The 18,388-nt window shown below is 37.6% G+C and overlaps 1 protein-coding gene across 10 annotated transcripts in view; it reads right to left on the bottom strand.

The window, feature by feature from the left end:
* PPHLN1 (periphilin 1) overlaps nt 1-18,388 on the bottom strand; it is a 151,064-nt gene that overhangs the window by 101,291 nt on the left and 31,385 nt on the right. For all 10 annotated transcript variants that reach the window (XM_047787998.1, XM_047787989.1, XM_047787992.1 and 7 more), the window contains one exon: nt 16,305-16,366. In XM_047787998.1, the coding sequence (XP_047643954.1) occupies nt 16,305-16,366 (62 nt within the window). The remainder of the gene's footprint in view (nt 1-16,304; nt 16,367-18,388) is intronic.

The following is an 18,388-nucleotide window of genomic DNA, read 5'->3' as shown; positions in this document are numbered from 1 at the left end:
GCATTGCCGTGAGCTGTGGTGTAGGTTGCAGACGCGGCTCGGATCCCGCGTTGCTGTGGCTCTGGCATAGGCTGGTGGCTACAGCTCCGATTTGACCCCTAGCCTGGGAACCTCCATATGCCGCGGGAGCGGCCCAAGAAATAGCAACAACAACAACAAAAAAAGACAAAAGACAAAAAAAAAAGAAAGATATCTATTTTCCTCTAAAAATGTGATACATAAAAATATAGCTTCTGGAGTTCCTGCTGTGGCACAGTGGGTTAAAAATCCAACTGCAGCAACTCGGGTCACTGTGGAGGTGCAGTTTCAATCCCCAGCCCAGTGCAGTGGGTTAAAGGATCTGGCGTTGTCGTAGCTGCTATGTAGGCTGCCCTGGCTCGGGAACTTCAGTGTGCTGAGGGTGTGGTCATAACATAAAATATATATATATGAATATAGCTCTTAATATTTATAGATAGAGCTTTTATCTTTGAGAAAAGAATTTTCATTTTTAATTTTTATTTTAAGGAAAAACAAATTGTAAGATCAACTATTGTCTAAAAATCAATATTACTTTTTAAGGATTTCTTTCAAACACCTGAGGAGCAAGAGAAGGCAGTCTAGTCAATGTCAGCTACCACCATGGTTTCAGGCCATCTTCCCAGAGGATCACTAAGGAAATCAGTGCAACAGGACTAGGTTCCTCCACTCTGCAAAGGCAAACCTTCCAATATGCCTTGACCAAGAAATCATCCAACTTATATTTTCCTGTTATGTATTTTTCCATTTTTTAGAAGCTTAAAAAAACTAAAAAAACTGGGCAAAATAAAATTTTTTAGCAATCTGCTCAGAGTGATCAGAGAACTAAGAATGCAGTAAAGAACCATGGCTCCAATACACAAGAGAAGTAGGAAGCCCAGAGAGCTGTGCCTGTCTTTGGGGCTGATTTTCCCTTTATATGTCTGCCAAATTCAGAAACAGTGGCTGCAAGCGTGAAAAGCTGAGAAATAATTTTGATATCTTCATAGGATTATGATATAAAAACAAGAGTCCAGATCATACCAAAGAAGGCTGAAACTCCTACATGCTACACAATGAACAGGGTGAACTGGAAATAGACTAGCCTGGCTTCATAGGACCTAAATTCATTAAGGTAAACCCAAATTGCTAATGACTAATCCTCTGTTTTAAATACTTAAAAGATTTCTGTTTTCCTGATCATTAAGATTCCCTGAAATTATTTCAGATATAAATTCCCACTTTTACGAGAAAATCTATGTACCTAAAATCACCTAAGTAAAATAAATTTAAGCTAGACATTCTTAAATACAGAACTGTTTCCTAAAGAACTGTACAAATTAAAACTCAAAGCCATAGATGCAATTGTCATTGAGTGCTTAAAATACAAGACATAAAAACTCTATAGACTAACATTAGTTTGACAAAAAAAATTAAAAAGAATGAAATTGATAGAAAAACACAATTTTATTCATACTATTTTTCTTTCAAAATGTTAGTCCCAACACTCATGATTAGCTATAAAATTCAATCATTATCAACCACTATAATTTTCTTTGTGCAAGTATCATACTGATTTTAAGAAAGGATTTTGTTTAACAATGACCCTGAAGCATGCTGAACATGGCAACAGGATACTGGAAACTTGAGCACATTTTAAATGCGATTCCATAAATCACAGGATAAAACTCTGCACTGCAAGTAAGACAAAATTCCATTAACCACACAAAGAAATCTTACATTAAAAGCCTTCAAACTAAAAAGTTTCCAACTATGTTGAAAACAAGGCTATCAACATATATATTGAGTTTAATGCCAGGAATTATAAGTAGAAGTCAAAAAAGAGCCCTTGAAGAAATACAAGTACAACTAGAATGCTTACTATGAAGCCTCCCCAAAAAACCCATATATTTAACAGAACTGATGATTTTTTTCTTTTAAGGGCCACACCTGCTGCACATGAAAGTTTTCAAGCTAAGGGTCAAATAGGAGCTGCAACTGTTGGCCTATACCACAGCCACAGCAACGCCAGACAAAGCCGTATCTGCAACCTATACCAGAGCTCACAGCAATACTGGATCCTTAACCCACTGAGCAAGGCCAGGGATTGAACCTGCAACCTTATGGATACTAGTCAGATTCACTGCCACTGAGCCCCATGGGGAACTCTGAACCGATGATTTTTATTATCAAAGAAAGTACCTAACTTGAGAGAGGACAGCATTTTCAGCTGTGTCACAGACATTTCGGCCATAATGTCAGGAGGTATAATTACCTAGAGAATGGAAGTTGGGAAGAACTAACACCTTTAAGGCACTGGTTCTCAAATTAAGAATCTAGGACCATCTGTACTATATTACTTTGGACGCTGGTTTCAAAAGTAAATTTATGAAGACGGGATTCTCACCTTTTAATAGCCCCACAATAATTCCAGTCCCTCACACCAAACCAGACAAGTTTTGACACACCTCTTGGTTTCAATAGATGTATGTTTACTGGTTAAGAGCGAAATTCAAATAAATTAGGAGGGGCTCAATCTCTAGAATATACAAGCAACTTACACAATTCAACAGCAAAAAAGCCAACAACCCAATTGAAAAGTGGGCGAGGGAGTTCCCGTCATGGCTCAGAGGTTAACAAATCTAACTAGGAACCATGAGGTTGCAGGTTCGATCCCTGGCCTTGCTCAGTGGGTTAACGATCCAGTGTTGCCATGAGCTGTGGTGGAGGTTGCAGACGTGGCTTGGATCCCAAGTTGCTGTGGTTCTGGCGTAGGCCAGCAGCTACAGCTCCGATTAGACCCCTAGCCTGGGAACCTCCATATGCCGTGAGAGCGGCCCTTGAAAAGGCAAAACAAAAACAAAAAAGACAACAACAACAACAACAACAACAACAATAAAAAGTGGGCGAAAGACCTGAATAGACATTTTCCAAGGAAGATGTACAGATGGCCAACAAGCACATGAAAAAATGCTCAACATCACTGATTACTAGAGAAATGCAAATCAAAACTACCACGAGATACCACCTCACACCAGTCAGAATGGCCATCATTAATACGTCCACAAATAACAAATGCTGGAGGGGGTGTGGAGAAAAGGGAACCCTCCTGCACTATTGGTGGGAATGTAAGCTGGTACAACCACTATGGAGATCAGTATGGAGATACCTTAGAAATCTATACATAGAACTACCATATGACCCAGCAATTCCACTCTTGGGCATATATCTGGACGAAACTTTCCTTGAAAATGACACATGCACCCACATGTTCATTGCAGCCCTATTCACAATAGCCAAGACATGGAATCACCCCAAATGTCCACTGATAGATGATTGGATTAGGAAGATGTGGAATATACACCACACGGAATACTACTCGGCCATAAAAAAGAACGAAATAATGCCATTTGCAGCAACATGGATGGAACTAGAGACTCATCCTGAGTGAAGTAAGTCGGAAAGAGAAAGACAAATACCATATGATATCACTTATATCTGGAATCTAATATATGGCACAATTTCCACAGAAAAGAAAATCATGGACTTGGAGAATAGACTTATGGTTGCCAAGGGGGAGAGGGAGGGAGTAGGGTGGTTGAGTAGCTTGGAGTTAATAGATACAAACTACTGCATTTGGAATGGATTAGCAATGAGATCCTGCTGGTAGCACTGGGAACTATGTCTAGTCACTTATGATGGAGCATGATAATGTATGAAAATAGAATGTGTAACTGGGTCATTATGCTATACAGTAGAAAAAAATTGTATTGGGGAAATAACTATTAAAAAAATAATAACAAAGTAGGAGGCAAAGTTATAAGGAGAGGGAAGAAAGGTTGTGGGTGGTCCCCCTTTAGTCAATGTCCTTCTCCAGCTAACATTCCCTACTTGCCATTTCACGTAAGTATTTTTAAAAAGTTATTCACCCAGATTGAATCTGCCCTTTCACATGTCATTCATTCTGACATTGCCAAACCTAAGAGATATTTCAATCTTTATATCACTGAAATACTCAGTTGCATTAGACATTGGTGACCCCTAACATTGTTAAAAAAAAAAAAAAAAAAAAAAGCTTTATTTTCCACCACTTCCATAAAAGCTTTCCCTAGGGTTCTGACTTTAGTTCACTGCTCTTGTCTAACTACCTCTTCTCCTTGGACAACCTCAATTTTGAATGAGGCTCCTTCCTTGAAATCATTCCTCTTATACCACCAATCTCGGATAATGGTACTACTATACACATACTAACAAAACAAAAAATCCAGATATTTCCCTCTTCTTTATTCCCACATCCAATAGCCATATCTTACTGATTTTTCACTTCCTAAGCATTTATCATATGTAACCCTTTACCTCCATCCCAACTCCCCTTATCTGATTCAGATACTCATAGATTCTTATGCTATCTCTAGTGCCATGTATGTCATCCCTTACACTGAAGATGAAGTATACTAAAATCTGAATGAGTTACCATAGCCCTTCTTTCTACCAAGCTAAAACTTCAGTAGCTCCCCACAGTTCATAGAATATAACCTAGACTTCTTATAGTTTAATTCACAATTTCCCAGCTCAAACATAATTACTTGTTAATACATCTATACATCCTGCTTTACACAGCCTTGCTCATGCTCTTCCTTTGTAGGAATATGGTCCTGGTAACTCTTTTTCTGATTAACTCTTCTATTTCCTTCAAGTCCTGTTCAAATTATCCACTCTTACAGATAACTTTAATAAAACCCCAGTACAGGACAATGCTTTCTTGTCTTCTCCAACACTTCATGAAACTTCTATTTCACTTCTATTGAACTTCTATTTCACTAACTAGACTATAAGCTACTGATAAAAGCACAGTGCCCTACACTCAACAAACATTTGCATCACTGAATTAAACCAAAAAAGATGTGTCATGGTATCTTTCTCTGTCAGAAAGAATATCACCTAAGGAGATAAAACAGCTGTAATAAAATTAAAAATTAAATCCCCCCCCCCTTTTTTTTGTCTTTTTGCCATTTCTTGGGCCTCTCCTGCAGCATATGGAGGTTCCCAGTCTAGGGGTCTAATTGGAGCTGTAGCTGCCAGCCTACGCCAGAGCCACAGCACAACGGGAACTCCTAAAAATTAAATCTTTTTAAAAATATCACTAAGGGGGAGTTCCCGTCATGGCGCAGTGGTTAACGAATCCGACTAGGAACCATGAGGTTGCGGGTTCGGTCCCTGCCCTTGCTCAGTGGGTTAAGGATCCGGCGTTGCCATGATCTGTGGCGTAGGTTGCAGACGCAGCTTGGATCCTGCATTGCTGTGGCTCTGGCGTAGGCCGGTGGCTATGGCTCCGATTCGACCCCTAGCCTGGGAACCTCCATATGCCGGAGGAGCGGCCCAAGAAATGGCAAAAAAAAAAAAAAGACAAAAAAAAAATATATATATATATCAGTAAGTATGGAAGTTCCTTTGTGGCTCATTGGTAATGAACCTGACTAGTATCCATGAGGGTGTGGCTTCCTTCCCTGGCCTCACTCAGTTGGTTAAGGATCTGGTGTTGCCATGAGCTGTGGTGTAGGTCATACATGCAGCTCAGATCCTATGTTGCTGTGGCATAGGCCGGCAGCTGCAGCTCCAATTCGACCCCTAGCCTGCAAACTTCCATACGCTGCAGGTGTGGTCCTAAAAAGCAAAAAAAAAAAAAAATTTTAAATTAAATTAACAAAATATATATGTATGTATGTATGTATGAAATACTGAACTATGAAATCAAATTTTCCACATGTGAATACAGGGGGAAAAAAGTATTTAAAAATAAAGTATATCGGCCACTTGACACTTTTGTTCCATAGTTTAAAATATATTTAATATTTAAAAAATCAGTTCCATCCTAAGTTTTATTCTAAGACCTCATAACTACAAGGGGAAAAAAAGAGCCCTTAAAAAATAATCTCATTCTGTCCACATCAATGACCCCTGAATACAAAATGAAATAAATAAATCCTAACATATTCTGAATTTCACCTACAAGTGTATTTTGAACAAATAAATAATATAACCACTGAGTAAATACAGAACCAAGATTAGTAGGTGATGATAAACTTGAAATGCAGATTTAAAAAAAAAAAAGACAAGAAACATAGATAAATTTTCAGGTATGTGGCTCTATTAAATAAGAAAGTGATAACTTTCAGAGCAGAGACAGACAAGGGAGGAGGGCTTGCATGAGGATGATAGAACTTGATATATTTCTTATACTCTGTTAGCTATTATTCAATCCCATTGTTTCCAATGATTCCACACTCCCATTAACAAGACATATTTGACTATCAACTACTAACATATGCATGCTGCATTTATAAAGTACATAATATGCTATAATAGAAACACATAAATAAAACAGAAAGTGAAAAGAGTAGTTATAAACGGAACGTTCCACTATTGGTAACAGACCTGTGGAAGACGGTATAAAAGCAAGGCACCCCAGTAGCAGCCAGTGACGGCCATCTGCAAAAGGAAGGAGCTGGGGAGTGTGACAAGACAGACCCAGGGGGTCAGAAGACTCTACAGGAATGTAAGCAAATACAGTGAGCGTGCTGGTTTCAGGTCTGAGATCAGATTTTACAAGCTACTTACAAGCTAATGAGTCAGACTGTTACTATTTCATGGATGCCTCCAAAAGAAACAAGGCTTTGGGTCAGAGACAAAGGACTTTAAATAGCATCAGCACAGCAAACAATTTAAGCATTGGCATGCTTGCATCAGTTACCCTGGGTCCCAGGTCCCAAGTCCCACAGCAACAGTGAGACATAAGCCCAGATGGATGCATGTGGTAGTTCTGATTCATAACTGAGAAACAGTGAACTTGGGGAACTCACTATTTTTATACCAAGCAATAAGCCAGCTTGCTCTTTGACACAGAGGGAGTTATTACCTTATCCTTCAAGACTGCTCACTACAAACTCAGCTCTGAGAAATAACATGGACAAAAAGCGGTCAGAGGAGTTTCCTTCGTGGCTCGGCAGTTAACAAACCCGACTAGGATCCATGAGGATAAGGGTTTGATCCCGGGCCTCACTCAGTGGATTAAGGATCTGGCGTTGCTGTGAGCTGTGATGTAGGTTTGCAGATGCGGCTTGGATCCCGAGTTGCTGTGGGTGTGGTATAGGCCGGTGGCTACTGCTCCAATCCAACTCCTAACCTGGGAACTTCCATATGTCGTGGATGCAGCCCTAAAAAAAAAAAAAAAAGAAAAAAAAAAGAGTGATCAGGGGAGTTCCCCTTGTGGCTCAGAGGAAATGAATCTGACTAGTATCCATGAGTATGCAGGTTCAATCCCTGGCCTTGCTCAGTGGGTTAAGGATCCGGCGTTGCCAGGGGCTGTGGTGTAGGTCACAGACGTGGCTTGGATCCCACATTACTGTATGCCGGCAGCAACAGTTCCAATTCAATACCTAGCTCGGAACCTCCATATGCCATGGGTACAGCCCTAAAAAGACAAAAAAAAAAAAAATGTTATCAGAGCCTTGCATTCCTGATGTATCTTGGTAAGATGTGTAGGAGTGCAAGAGACTCATGGAAGACTGTCTCTCCCAATAACTGGGAGCCGGGTTTTTCAATGATGAAGAGGAGTAAAATATGGGAAAGATAAAAGGACACTGCCATGAACTCATGGTTTTCAATGTATGTAAATACTGTATAGAAATAAATACAGATATTAAAGTTATATGTATGCACACTCTCCTGCATGTGCACACCTAGTGTCCAGATCTTGTTTATAAAAAAATAAAAAAAATAAAAATAAAAACACTCTTCACTAAAGAGAACCTGTGCTCCTTAGAGAAAATGCTGACTTTAGAGCCAAGGCAGAGACAGTGTAAGAAAAATCTACAACATCTTTCATCAGAAAGTAAAGAAATAATAAAAATTTGATAAAATTCAACGAGTTAAAACAACACAGATGACCTTAATTTGGCAATGGATTCTTATATGATACAAAAAGCATTAGCAACAAAAGGAAAAATAGATATATTAGATTTTATCAATTTTAAAATTTTATACAAAGGACTTTATCAATGAAAATGAAATTGACACTTTCATTAAAAAGTATCATACAGTGATATGAAAAGTGAAAAGACAACATAAAGAATGGGAGAAAATATTTCTAAATCATATATCTGATTAGGATTTAACATCCAGAATATATAAAGAAACTCCTAAAACTCAACAACAAAAAGACAAACAACCCTCCTCAACAAAAGTAGTAGTAAGCCAAACCCAACAATACATTAAAAGGATCATACATCATGATCAAGCAGGATTTATCCCAGCAATGCAAGGATTTCTCAATATACACAAAAAAATTATACACCACATTAACAAACTGAAGAATAAAAACCATATGATGATCTCAATAGAGGGAGAAAAGGCTTCTGACAAAAATTCAACACCCACTTATGATAAGAACTCTCCAGAAAGTAGGCATAGAGGGACCCTGCCTCAACATAATAAAAGCCATAAATGACAAACCCATAGCTAACATTATACTCAACTGTGAAAGCATTGCCTCTAACATTAGGAACAAGGCAAGGATGCCCACTCCCACCATTTTTCTTCAACATAGTTTTGGAAGTCCTAGCTGCAGCATCAAATAAGAAAAAGAAATTTAAAAAAAAAATCCAAACTGGAAAAGAAGAAATAAAACTGTCACTATGCGCAAATGACATGATACTATACACAGAAAATCCTAAAGACACAACCAGAAAACTGCTGGAGTTCATCAATGAATTCAACAGAATTGCAGGATACAAAATTAATACACAGAAATCTCTTGCATTTCCACACACTAACAATAAAAGATAAGAAAGAGAAATTAAGGAAACACATCCCACTTACCACTGAATCAAAAAAAAAAAAAAAAAAAACCCTAGGAATAAACCCACCTAAGGAGGCAAAGATCTATACTCTGAAAACTCTAAGATGCTGGTGAAAGAAATCAGAAATGACACAAAAAAGATGGAAAGATATATCATGTTCTTTGATTGGAAGAATGAATATTGCTAAAATGACTATACTACCCAAGGCAATCCCTATCAAATTACCAATGGAATTTTTCACAGAATAGAACAAATTTTTTTTTTTAATTTGTATGGAAACACGAAAGACCCCAAATAGCCAAAGCAATCCTTAGAAAGAAAAAACAAAGATGGAGGAACCAGGCTCCCTGACTTCAGATTATACTACAAAACTACCATCATCAAAATGGTATGGTACTGGCACAAAAACAAATGTAGATCAATGGAAGTAGATAGAAAGCCCAGAAATAAATGCACACACATAGGATCAATTAATCTATGACAAAGGAGGCAAAAATATACAATGAAGAAAAGATGGTCTCTTCAGTAAGTAGTGTTGGGAAAACCAGACAGCTACATGTAAAAGAATGAAAGTAGAACATTCTCTTACACCATGCAGAAAAATAAACTCAAAATGGACTAAAGACCTAAATGTAAGGCTGGATACTATAAAATTCTTAGAGGAAAACACAAGCAGAATACTCTCTGACATAAATCACAGCAATAGTTTTGTGGATCACCTCCCAGAGTAATGAAAATAAAAACAAAAATCAACGAATGGAACCTAATTAAATTACCATATGATCCAGCAACCCCATTCCTGGACATCTATCCAAAGAAAGCCATAATTCAAAGATACATGCACCCTATGGGAGTTCCCGTTGTTGCTCAGTGGTTGGCAAACCCGACTAGAAACTATGAGGTTGCAGGTTTGATCCCTGGCCTTACTCAGTGGGTTGGGACTCCAGCATTGCCGTGAGCTGTGGTGTAGGTTGTGGCTCGGATCCTGAGTTGCTGTGGCTCTGGCGTAGGCCGGCAGCTACAGCACCAATTAGACCCCTAGCCTGGGAACCTCCATGTGCCATTGGAGTGGCCCAAGAATTGGCAAAAAAAACAAAAAAACAAAACAAAAAAAAAGATACATGCACCCTAATGTTCACTGCAGCACTACTTACAATAGCCAAGACATGGAAGCAACCTAAATGTCCATCAAAAGAGAAATGGATAAAGAAAAGGTGGTACATATGTACAATGGAATATTACTCAGCCAAAAAAACAAAAAACAAAAAAAGGGAATGAAATAATGTTATTTGCAGCAACACGGATGGACCTAGAGGTTATCATACTGGAGTTCCCGTTGTGTCGCAGCGGTTAATGAATTCAACTAGGAACCATGAGGTTGTGGGTTCGATCCCTGGCCTCACTCAGTGGGTTAAGGATCTGGTGTTGCCATGAGCTGTGGTGTAGGTTGTAGACTCGGCTTGGATCTCTCATTGCTGTGGTTCTGGCATAGGCCAGTGTCTACAGCTCCAATTAGACCTCTAGCCTGGGAACCTCCATATGCCACAGGAGCAGCCCTAGAAAAGGCAAAAAGACCAAAAAAAATAAATAAATAAAAATTAAAAAAAATTATCATACTAAGCGAGGTAAGTCACAGGAAGAGAAATATCATATAGCATCACTTATATGTGGAATCTTAAGAAATTATACAAATGAACACATTTACAAAACAGAAACAAGACTTAGAAAGCAAATTTATGGTTACCAAAGGCGAAAGGTGGGGGGTAGGGATAAATCAGGAGTCTGGGATGTTTGTTAACAAGGACCTACTGAACAGCACAGGGAACTCTACTCAATATTCTGTAATAACCTATACGGTGAAAGAATCTGAAAAAAATGGATATATTTATATGTATAACTGAATCACTCTGCTGTACAACTGAACCTAACAAAACATTGTAAATCAAGTATACGCCAATATAAAATAAAATTAAATTAAAAAAAAAAAAACAACTTTTAAATGGGCAGAAAAAACTGAATAGACATTTCTCCAAAGACATACAAATGGCCAACAGGCACACGAAATGTTGTTCACCATTACTAGCCATTAGGGAAATGCAAATCAAAGCCACAAGATACCACTTCACACTTACCAGGATGGCAATAACAGTAGGAACAATAACGATGATGATAGTGCTAGGAATACAACAAGTGTTGGTGAGGATGTAGAAAAACTGGAATTCTTATATATTGCCGGGGGAATGTAATTAATTGTACCAACAAATTGTACATTTGAAAATGGTTACAATAGCATATTTTATGACATATTAATTTTACCACAACAAATTTTTTTTTTAAAGAAACGCAGAAGCAGAAGATCCCGTTGTGGCTCATTGGTAATGAGCCCAAGCATATCCATGAGGATGCAGGCTGGATTCCTGGCCTTGCTCAGTGGGTTAAGGATCCAGTGTTGCTGTGAGCTGTGATGCAGGTCACAGACACCACTCAGATTCTGAGTTGCTATGGCTATGGCGTACGCCTGCAGCTGTAGCTCAAACGTGACCTCTAGACTGAGAACTTCCCATATGCTGCAAGTGCGGCCCTAAAAAAACAAACAAAAAACAAAAAAGAAAAAGAAAAAGAAACAAGAAGCTACTCTGAAGGGATCTACACTGGCTAGATTTGGGCATCAAAATAATGATAGCAATGGATTATAACACATTGAACAAAACAGGAATCCATGAGTCCACACTGATATAAACAAAGTTTTTGTTTGTTCGTTTTCTAAAGGGGGTAATGGAGAGAAAAGAAACTCTTCTTCACAACAGAATGTCTGCATAATAAACATAGAAGGAGGCATCTAAATTACTCATTTAAAAGCGTCTTATTAATAATTAACTCAGGCAAGAAAACATCAATGGCTGTTAAAACTAGGGAGTGAAAGTGGGACAAAGAATAGCATAATCACATAGATGCAAAGTATCTCCCCACAAAACACTAGTTTTAAGGGGGTAGGCTAACTTAACAGTAGAGAAATTTTGCAAACCCCATCTTAATCAGATGATAAAAGTCAATGAAGCCAATAAAAGGACAATTTAAAAACATGTGTAATCTAACAGAATGCAATAAAAAGAACACAACATCACTTCAGGGACTGTCCCAACAAAAAATGCATAACCTGGATCTAAGCATGAAGAAATATCAGACAAACCTAAATTGAGAAACAAAATGTCTGTTTTGTATTTATCTTGCCAGAAATGGCCATAAAAATCAGGGAAAGACTGAAGAACCCTTACAGATTTAGGGAAGTCTACAAAAATATGAGCTGCGAGATCAGATTAGATCTTTTTGCTGTAAAGCACATTACTGGGGCATTGCTGGAGACATTAATGGGGGTCTCTGGTGAAGGGTTATAGGAGTTCTTTTGAGTTATTCTTCCAACTCTTCTGTAAATTTTAAAAAGTTTCAAATAAAATGTTTTAAATGTTCTAACGTTTTCTTTGCATAATACAAAGAAGCATCATGTATACCCCACTGACAAAAACAGGAATACTGACCAGTCTCATTCTCCTAATTGTTCAAGACCTTACTCTTTGACAAAATTACATTACTCTTTGGTTTAGGATCCAGTGATTTCCTCCCCCCCAGTACAACAGATAATCTTCATTCATAAAATCTTCTCGGTAGGAACTCTTCACTGAGCCCACTGGATAGGGAACAACTTATAGAAAGCCAAAAAGATGCTAGCTGGTAAAAGCTATAGCTTTTGTAATAGCGTAAAACTTGAGATGTTACTGAAGACATGTAGACATCACATGAAGGCGCAGGAAGGGGCTGAAGTCAAGGCACTTTCTACTCTACTACCCTGCCCTGTTTTTCTTCATAAAAATCATGTGTCTTGTTTTTGATCTATTTACTCTCTCTAATCCATACTAAAATGTAGGCTTCATGAAAGTAAGAACTTAATACCCCCAGAGCCTGGAAGAGTACATGACATATATAAGACACAAAATATTTATCAAATGAATAAACATACCATAGAGATGATCTCTATATCCTGAAAAGGGTATATTTTGTTTTTTCCATAATTAACATTAAAGGATTATTATGTGGCAGGCATGGTACAGTGTTATATGTGTTAAATCATTTAATGCTTTTTTAAAAATTGAAGTATAGTTGATTTACAGTATGTTAGTTTCAGATGTACAGCATAGTGATTCATTATTTTTGCAGTTTGTATTCCATTATAGGTTACTACAAGAAAATAGGTGTAATTCCCTGTGCCATATACAGTATATGACTGTTGCTTATCAATTTTATATATAGTGTATCTATTAATCCCATACCCCTAATTTGTTCCTCCCACCTTCCCTCTCCCCTTTGGTAACCACAGGTTTTTTTTCCCCCCTTATCTGTGAATCTGTTTGTTTTGTATATATATTCATTTATATTATCTTTTAGATTCCACATTTAAGTGAAATCATATAGTATTTGTCTTTCTCTGACTTATTTCACTACGTACAATATTCTCTAGGCTCATCAACCTTGCTGCAAATGGCAGTCTTTTGTTCTTTTTTTATAGCTGAGTAATATTCCAGTTTATATTGTGTCTCTTTTAGGATTTTAAAAGGCAAACTGAAAACATCTATTAAAATTTAAATTATATATGCCTTTTGACCCAGAAACTCCACTACTGGCAATTGATCCCACAGCAACTAAAGTACAGTTTTCTAAAGATACTATGCACTCAGATTTACTGCAGCACTGATTTTTACTGGAAACAGCATGAATAATCATCAATAGGTGAACAGGTAAATTATCTGGCATATCCACATAATGGAATATTATTTGGCCATTAAAAAGATTCAAATTAAAGTTAAAACAATTAACAGATTTTCACAAGCCTCTGGAGAAAAGTGTGATCTCATGAACAAAACCAAATAGCCCAAAAGAATATAGAAGAAAGCAGAATATATACCAAATTATAAACATTGCTATTAAGACTGAGGCAACACATGTATGTTTTCATTTCATTTATGTAAAGTTGTAAACATGTATAGGAAAAAAAACACTAAAAAAGACAAGAAGAAAATAAAGATACAAACACTCTTATTTTTATTTTTTGTCTGTCTTTTTAGGTCCTCACCCATGGCATATAGAGGTTCTCAGGTTAGGGGTCGAATCAGAGCTGTAGTCGCCGGCCTACACCACAGCCATAGCAATGCCAGATCTGAGCCACATCTTCAATCTACACCATAGCTCACGGCAACACCACATCCATCAGAGCTGTAGTCGCCGGCCTACACCACAGCCATAGCAATGCCAGATCTGAGCCACATCTTCAATCTACACCATAGCTCACGGCAACACCACATCCTTAACCCACTGAGCAAGGCCAGGGAATCGAACCCGCTATCTCATGGCTCCTAGTTAGATTCATTAGCCACTGAGCCACAATGGGAACTCCATGACACTCTTATCTTAAAAGTTGAAAATCAGTAGAAAAAAAATAATTCAAGAGCTGTCACTTTGGCAGTAAATAAAACCATTGGCTAAGGTGGGGGGAGTGGGAAGTGGTAAATTTTGCTTTTCACAGTTGGGTCTCTATTACATCAGATTATTTATGTTGACATACTAGGCTTCCCGCTTCACATTCCCCCCCTCCTCAAATAGCACTTTGTCCCAGTACTATTTATTAAAAAGTTCATTCTTTCCCCATTTGATTTGCAATGCTCCTACTGCTATATCCCAGACTTTTAGACATAGGTAGGTTTGCTTTCAGACTCGCTATTTTGTTTCACTGTGTACATTACTACGACTTTATAGTTTTGATATATACTACCTTGAATCTTCACATCTTTTTCAAGACTATTTTTGCTATTTGGGCTTTTACTCTTCATATTAATTTTAGAACCAGCTTGCTAACTCCCATGCTAAAAAAAAAAAATCCAGGAATTTAGATGAACCACATCAAATTCACATCTGAATCTGAAATTATACATTTGTGAGACTGTCTTCTTCCCAGACAGTGATGTCATATGTTGCTACTTTTATTCAGGATATTAAAATGTTCTTTAGAAATGACTTATAATTTCACCCAAATAGGTCTCATACCCTTCTGTTAAATTTATTCTTATGACTCCTTATAGTTTTATGCTATAGTGTTCACAATTTTTACAACTGATGCTGCTGGTAGTTTTTATTATATTGAACTGAGCCACGACAGGAACTCCTGCTATGAGTTCTGAACATCCTTGTACATTCCTGCCATTCATACCAAATTGAAAGAACTTTCCATGTTCTTGTAAAAGACAGTTCAACAGGTTAAGGTGACCACAGCATAACTTCTTATGAGTGCTTACTCCCACAGAAAGGACTGGCCTGCCTCCTGATTGCAACAAAAGGTATCTAGTTTTTTAACTCTGGGTTCCTCAACTATACTGCATCCCACTGTGTGCACAGCCACCCTCCCAGCCCATCACATCAGCGTGTAGGACTTGGGGGCAGGGAACCAACACTGTCATGCTGATGCCCTTGCTGACTGCTGTACTGTGAGTAACAACTGCCATGCTTATCCACTGAACCCTTTTGTCTACCCCTTGCCATTCTCCATGAGTTTGGGGTTCTTCTCTGGCAGTCCATAAAACATCTTTAAAATGCTCCATTTACAATTTCCAACACTACCAGACTTAAGTCTTTAAACAACAACAATAACTATCGGAGTTCCTGTTGTGGCTCAGTGGTTAACAAATCTGACTAGGAGCCATGAGGTTGCAGGTTCGATCCCTGGCCTCGCTCTGTGGATTAAAGATCCCGTGTAGGCCAGCAGCTACAGCTCTGATTAGACCCCTAGCCTAGGAACCTCTATGTGCTGTGGGTATGGCCCTAGAAAAGACAAAAAGACCAAAAAAACCAGTAACAATAACTATCGACCTGGTTAAATCTCTCAAGCTTTTTTTTCTAACTCTTCTATCAAATGCCTCTATAAGTAACAAAGCTAACAATGACTATAAGGCCTTTCCAAACTGTGTTTCCCAAATGGAACTTAGTTGATCGATATAAAGCAACTGAGAGATGCTTTACAATAGGAGACAATTTGTAATGACTCAAGTATTCTCAGGAAAGATACTTCTGGAAAAAAATGCCTTACTTTCTAATTAAGCAAATATTTATCTTACATTCCACACCACACATTAAGGATAATTTAATAATTAGTTTAACAATAGCTTAAACATTTTTAAATATGTATTTCTGTATCAAGTACAAAATGCAAAGAGATGCAGAACACTAGCTATTAACACCATTAATATTGTATCATACAGTCACAAAAAGGATATAATTCTAGCAGCTTTCAAATTTTTAAATCCCACTAAGTATTTCTTCTAGGTGCCTTGAGGTTATATTTCAATAGCAGACATCTCAGTGAGTCAAATATCAAAGTAGTTATATTACTACTTTTTATCTTTTTACCTGTATTCAGGCTGCCGGCTTGCAGAATGATCATCTCTTGTCCACCTATAGCCAGACTCATCCTGTAACAGAAAAACATTAGATATTCCTTTACATTATTTTGGTCAAATACAATATGTGTATTTCTAACAGTACTAATGGGAAACTAGTCTATAAAAGCCAAAATAACATGAGGTCAAAAACAATTCTCTAAATTTCTCTGATCTTCAAAGGAAAAAGAAAAAAAGATACAAGTCATCCATTTCAACAACTAATCTAGCAGCCTGAGAACTGTGGTACCATTTATCTCAATTCAATCGCTTTAAGTATTTCTTTGATAGGTCTTTAGGCAAACAGCCTTATTGCCAAGACACACACCAACATACACAACATAGAAAGTCTGTTCGAGAACAAAGGTTCGATTTAAATTTAGTCAAGTTTTCTTTTCTCATCCTACCTCCCACTAAAAACCAGTTGGAAATAATGTAGTAAGAAATCAGCACTTACTGATAAGCTACATTAGAGCAAGATGTGGCACTAAGTTTAAAATTAATCAAAGAAAGCACACTTTGCCCTCTAAAACAGGCAAATTTGAAAAAGCGCATAAAAAGGAACCACACAGTAATCCACATTCAATTACTTTAAAATTATACATAAAACAATGTAGAGTCAGCCCTCCAAATCCAAAGGATGTTGTGCATCAGCAGATTCAAGCAACCATGGATCAAAAATATTGTGGAAGGGGGGGATTTCCAGAAAGTTCCAAAAAGCAAAACTTGAATCTGCTGTATGCTATAAACTATTTACATAACCTTATGTTGTATTAGGTATTACTAATAATCTAGCAATGATTTAAGGCATAGGGAGGATGTTCATAGCTTTATGCCAATACTATGCCACTTTCTATAAGGAACTTGAGCATGCTTGGGGGTTCTAGAACCAATGCCCTGCTGATACCAAGGGATGACTGTAAACATGTGCATTACCTACGATCAGAAACACTGATTCAGCTAAAATAAATACTGACTTCATCTTCCTCTTTAGCATTATATAATCATAATAACCATAAAATGTATTTGTCATTTTCCTTCCCATTTGTAAATTATGAACAAACAAAAATGAAAAAAAAAAAACTCAGACATTCGCACGTGGTGGAAGTTAGGGATCCAGCATTGCCACAGCTGTGGTGCAGGTTGCACTGTGGCTCAGGTTCAATCCCTGGCCTAGGAACTTCCACATGCTGTGGGCATGGCCACAAAAAAAAAAGAAAAAAAAACTCAACAGCTATAATAACATATTGCACCAAGTAAGTAGTTTGCTTTTGCTTTATAGTAACTGAACTCTAGGTAAGAATTAGTGTCTCGAGAATCCTAAAGATCTCAAGTGGGCTTGCTTGTTTGAAGTAAATTTAAAGAGAAAATGTATATGTCTATACACAATTTGTAATCATTATAAAAATATTATCAAGGCGGTATTAAGCTGCAAGGTTTTAGAAGAAAACCACTTCAAATACAAATTGGTTCAATGAGTAGTTCCCAACGTGGCTCAGTGGAAACAAATCTGACTAGCATCCATGAGGACACAGGTTTGACCCCGGCCTTGCTCAGTGGGTTAAGGATCCAGTGTTGGCCTGAGTTGTGGTGTAGGTCACCGATGTGGCTCGAATCTGGTATTGCTGTGCTGTGGTGCAGCCCGGCAGCTACAGCTCCAATTCGTCTCCTAGCCTGGGAACCTCCATATGCCGTGGATGCGGCCCTAAAAAGCAAAAAAAGACAAATTGGTCCAATGAATCCAAAATCCCTGTCTATACTAAGTGGCCACAGGGTTTTCTTAAGGAAGATAACTTTTTATGCAGAAGACAAATTGTTTCTCCTTGAGATTACTTGGAAGAATGGCTCTGATAGCAAAATCTAATTATTTCTGGAATAGAAATAATGCGTAATGTTTACTTTTCAATACCAAACCTTTCTTCCTCAAGAACAGTATGACATTTAAAATTGAACAAAATAAAAATCAAGGAAGTAAGGAGAAGTAAGGAAGCTAATAATACCCTAAGCTTAAACACAAGAAAATATTGAATACTCTCATTTCCACTTCAGAATCAT

The sequence above is a fragment of the Phacochoerus africanus genome, chromosome 7 (genome assembly GCF_016906955.1).
Source record: "Phacochoerus africanus isolate WHEZ1 chromosome 7, ROS_Pafr_v1, whole genome shotgun sequence".
NCBI lineage: Eukaryota > Metazoa > Chordata > Mammalia > Artiodactyla > Suidae > Phacochoerus > Phacochoerus africanus.
Note: the sequence above shows the minus strand (reverse complement) of the source record. Positions and strands in the feature narration are given on the sequence as shown.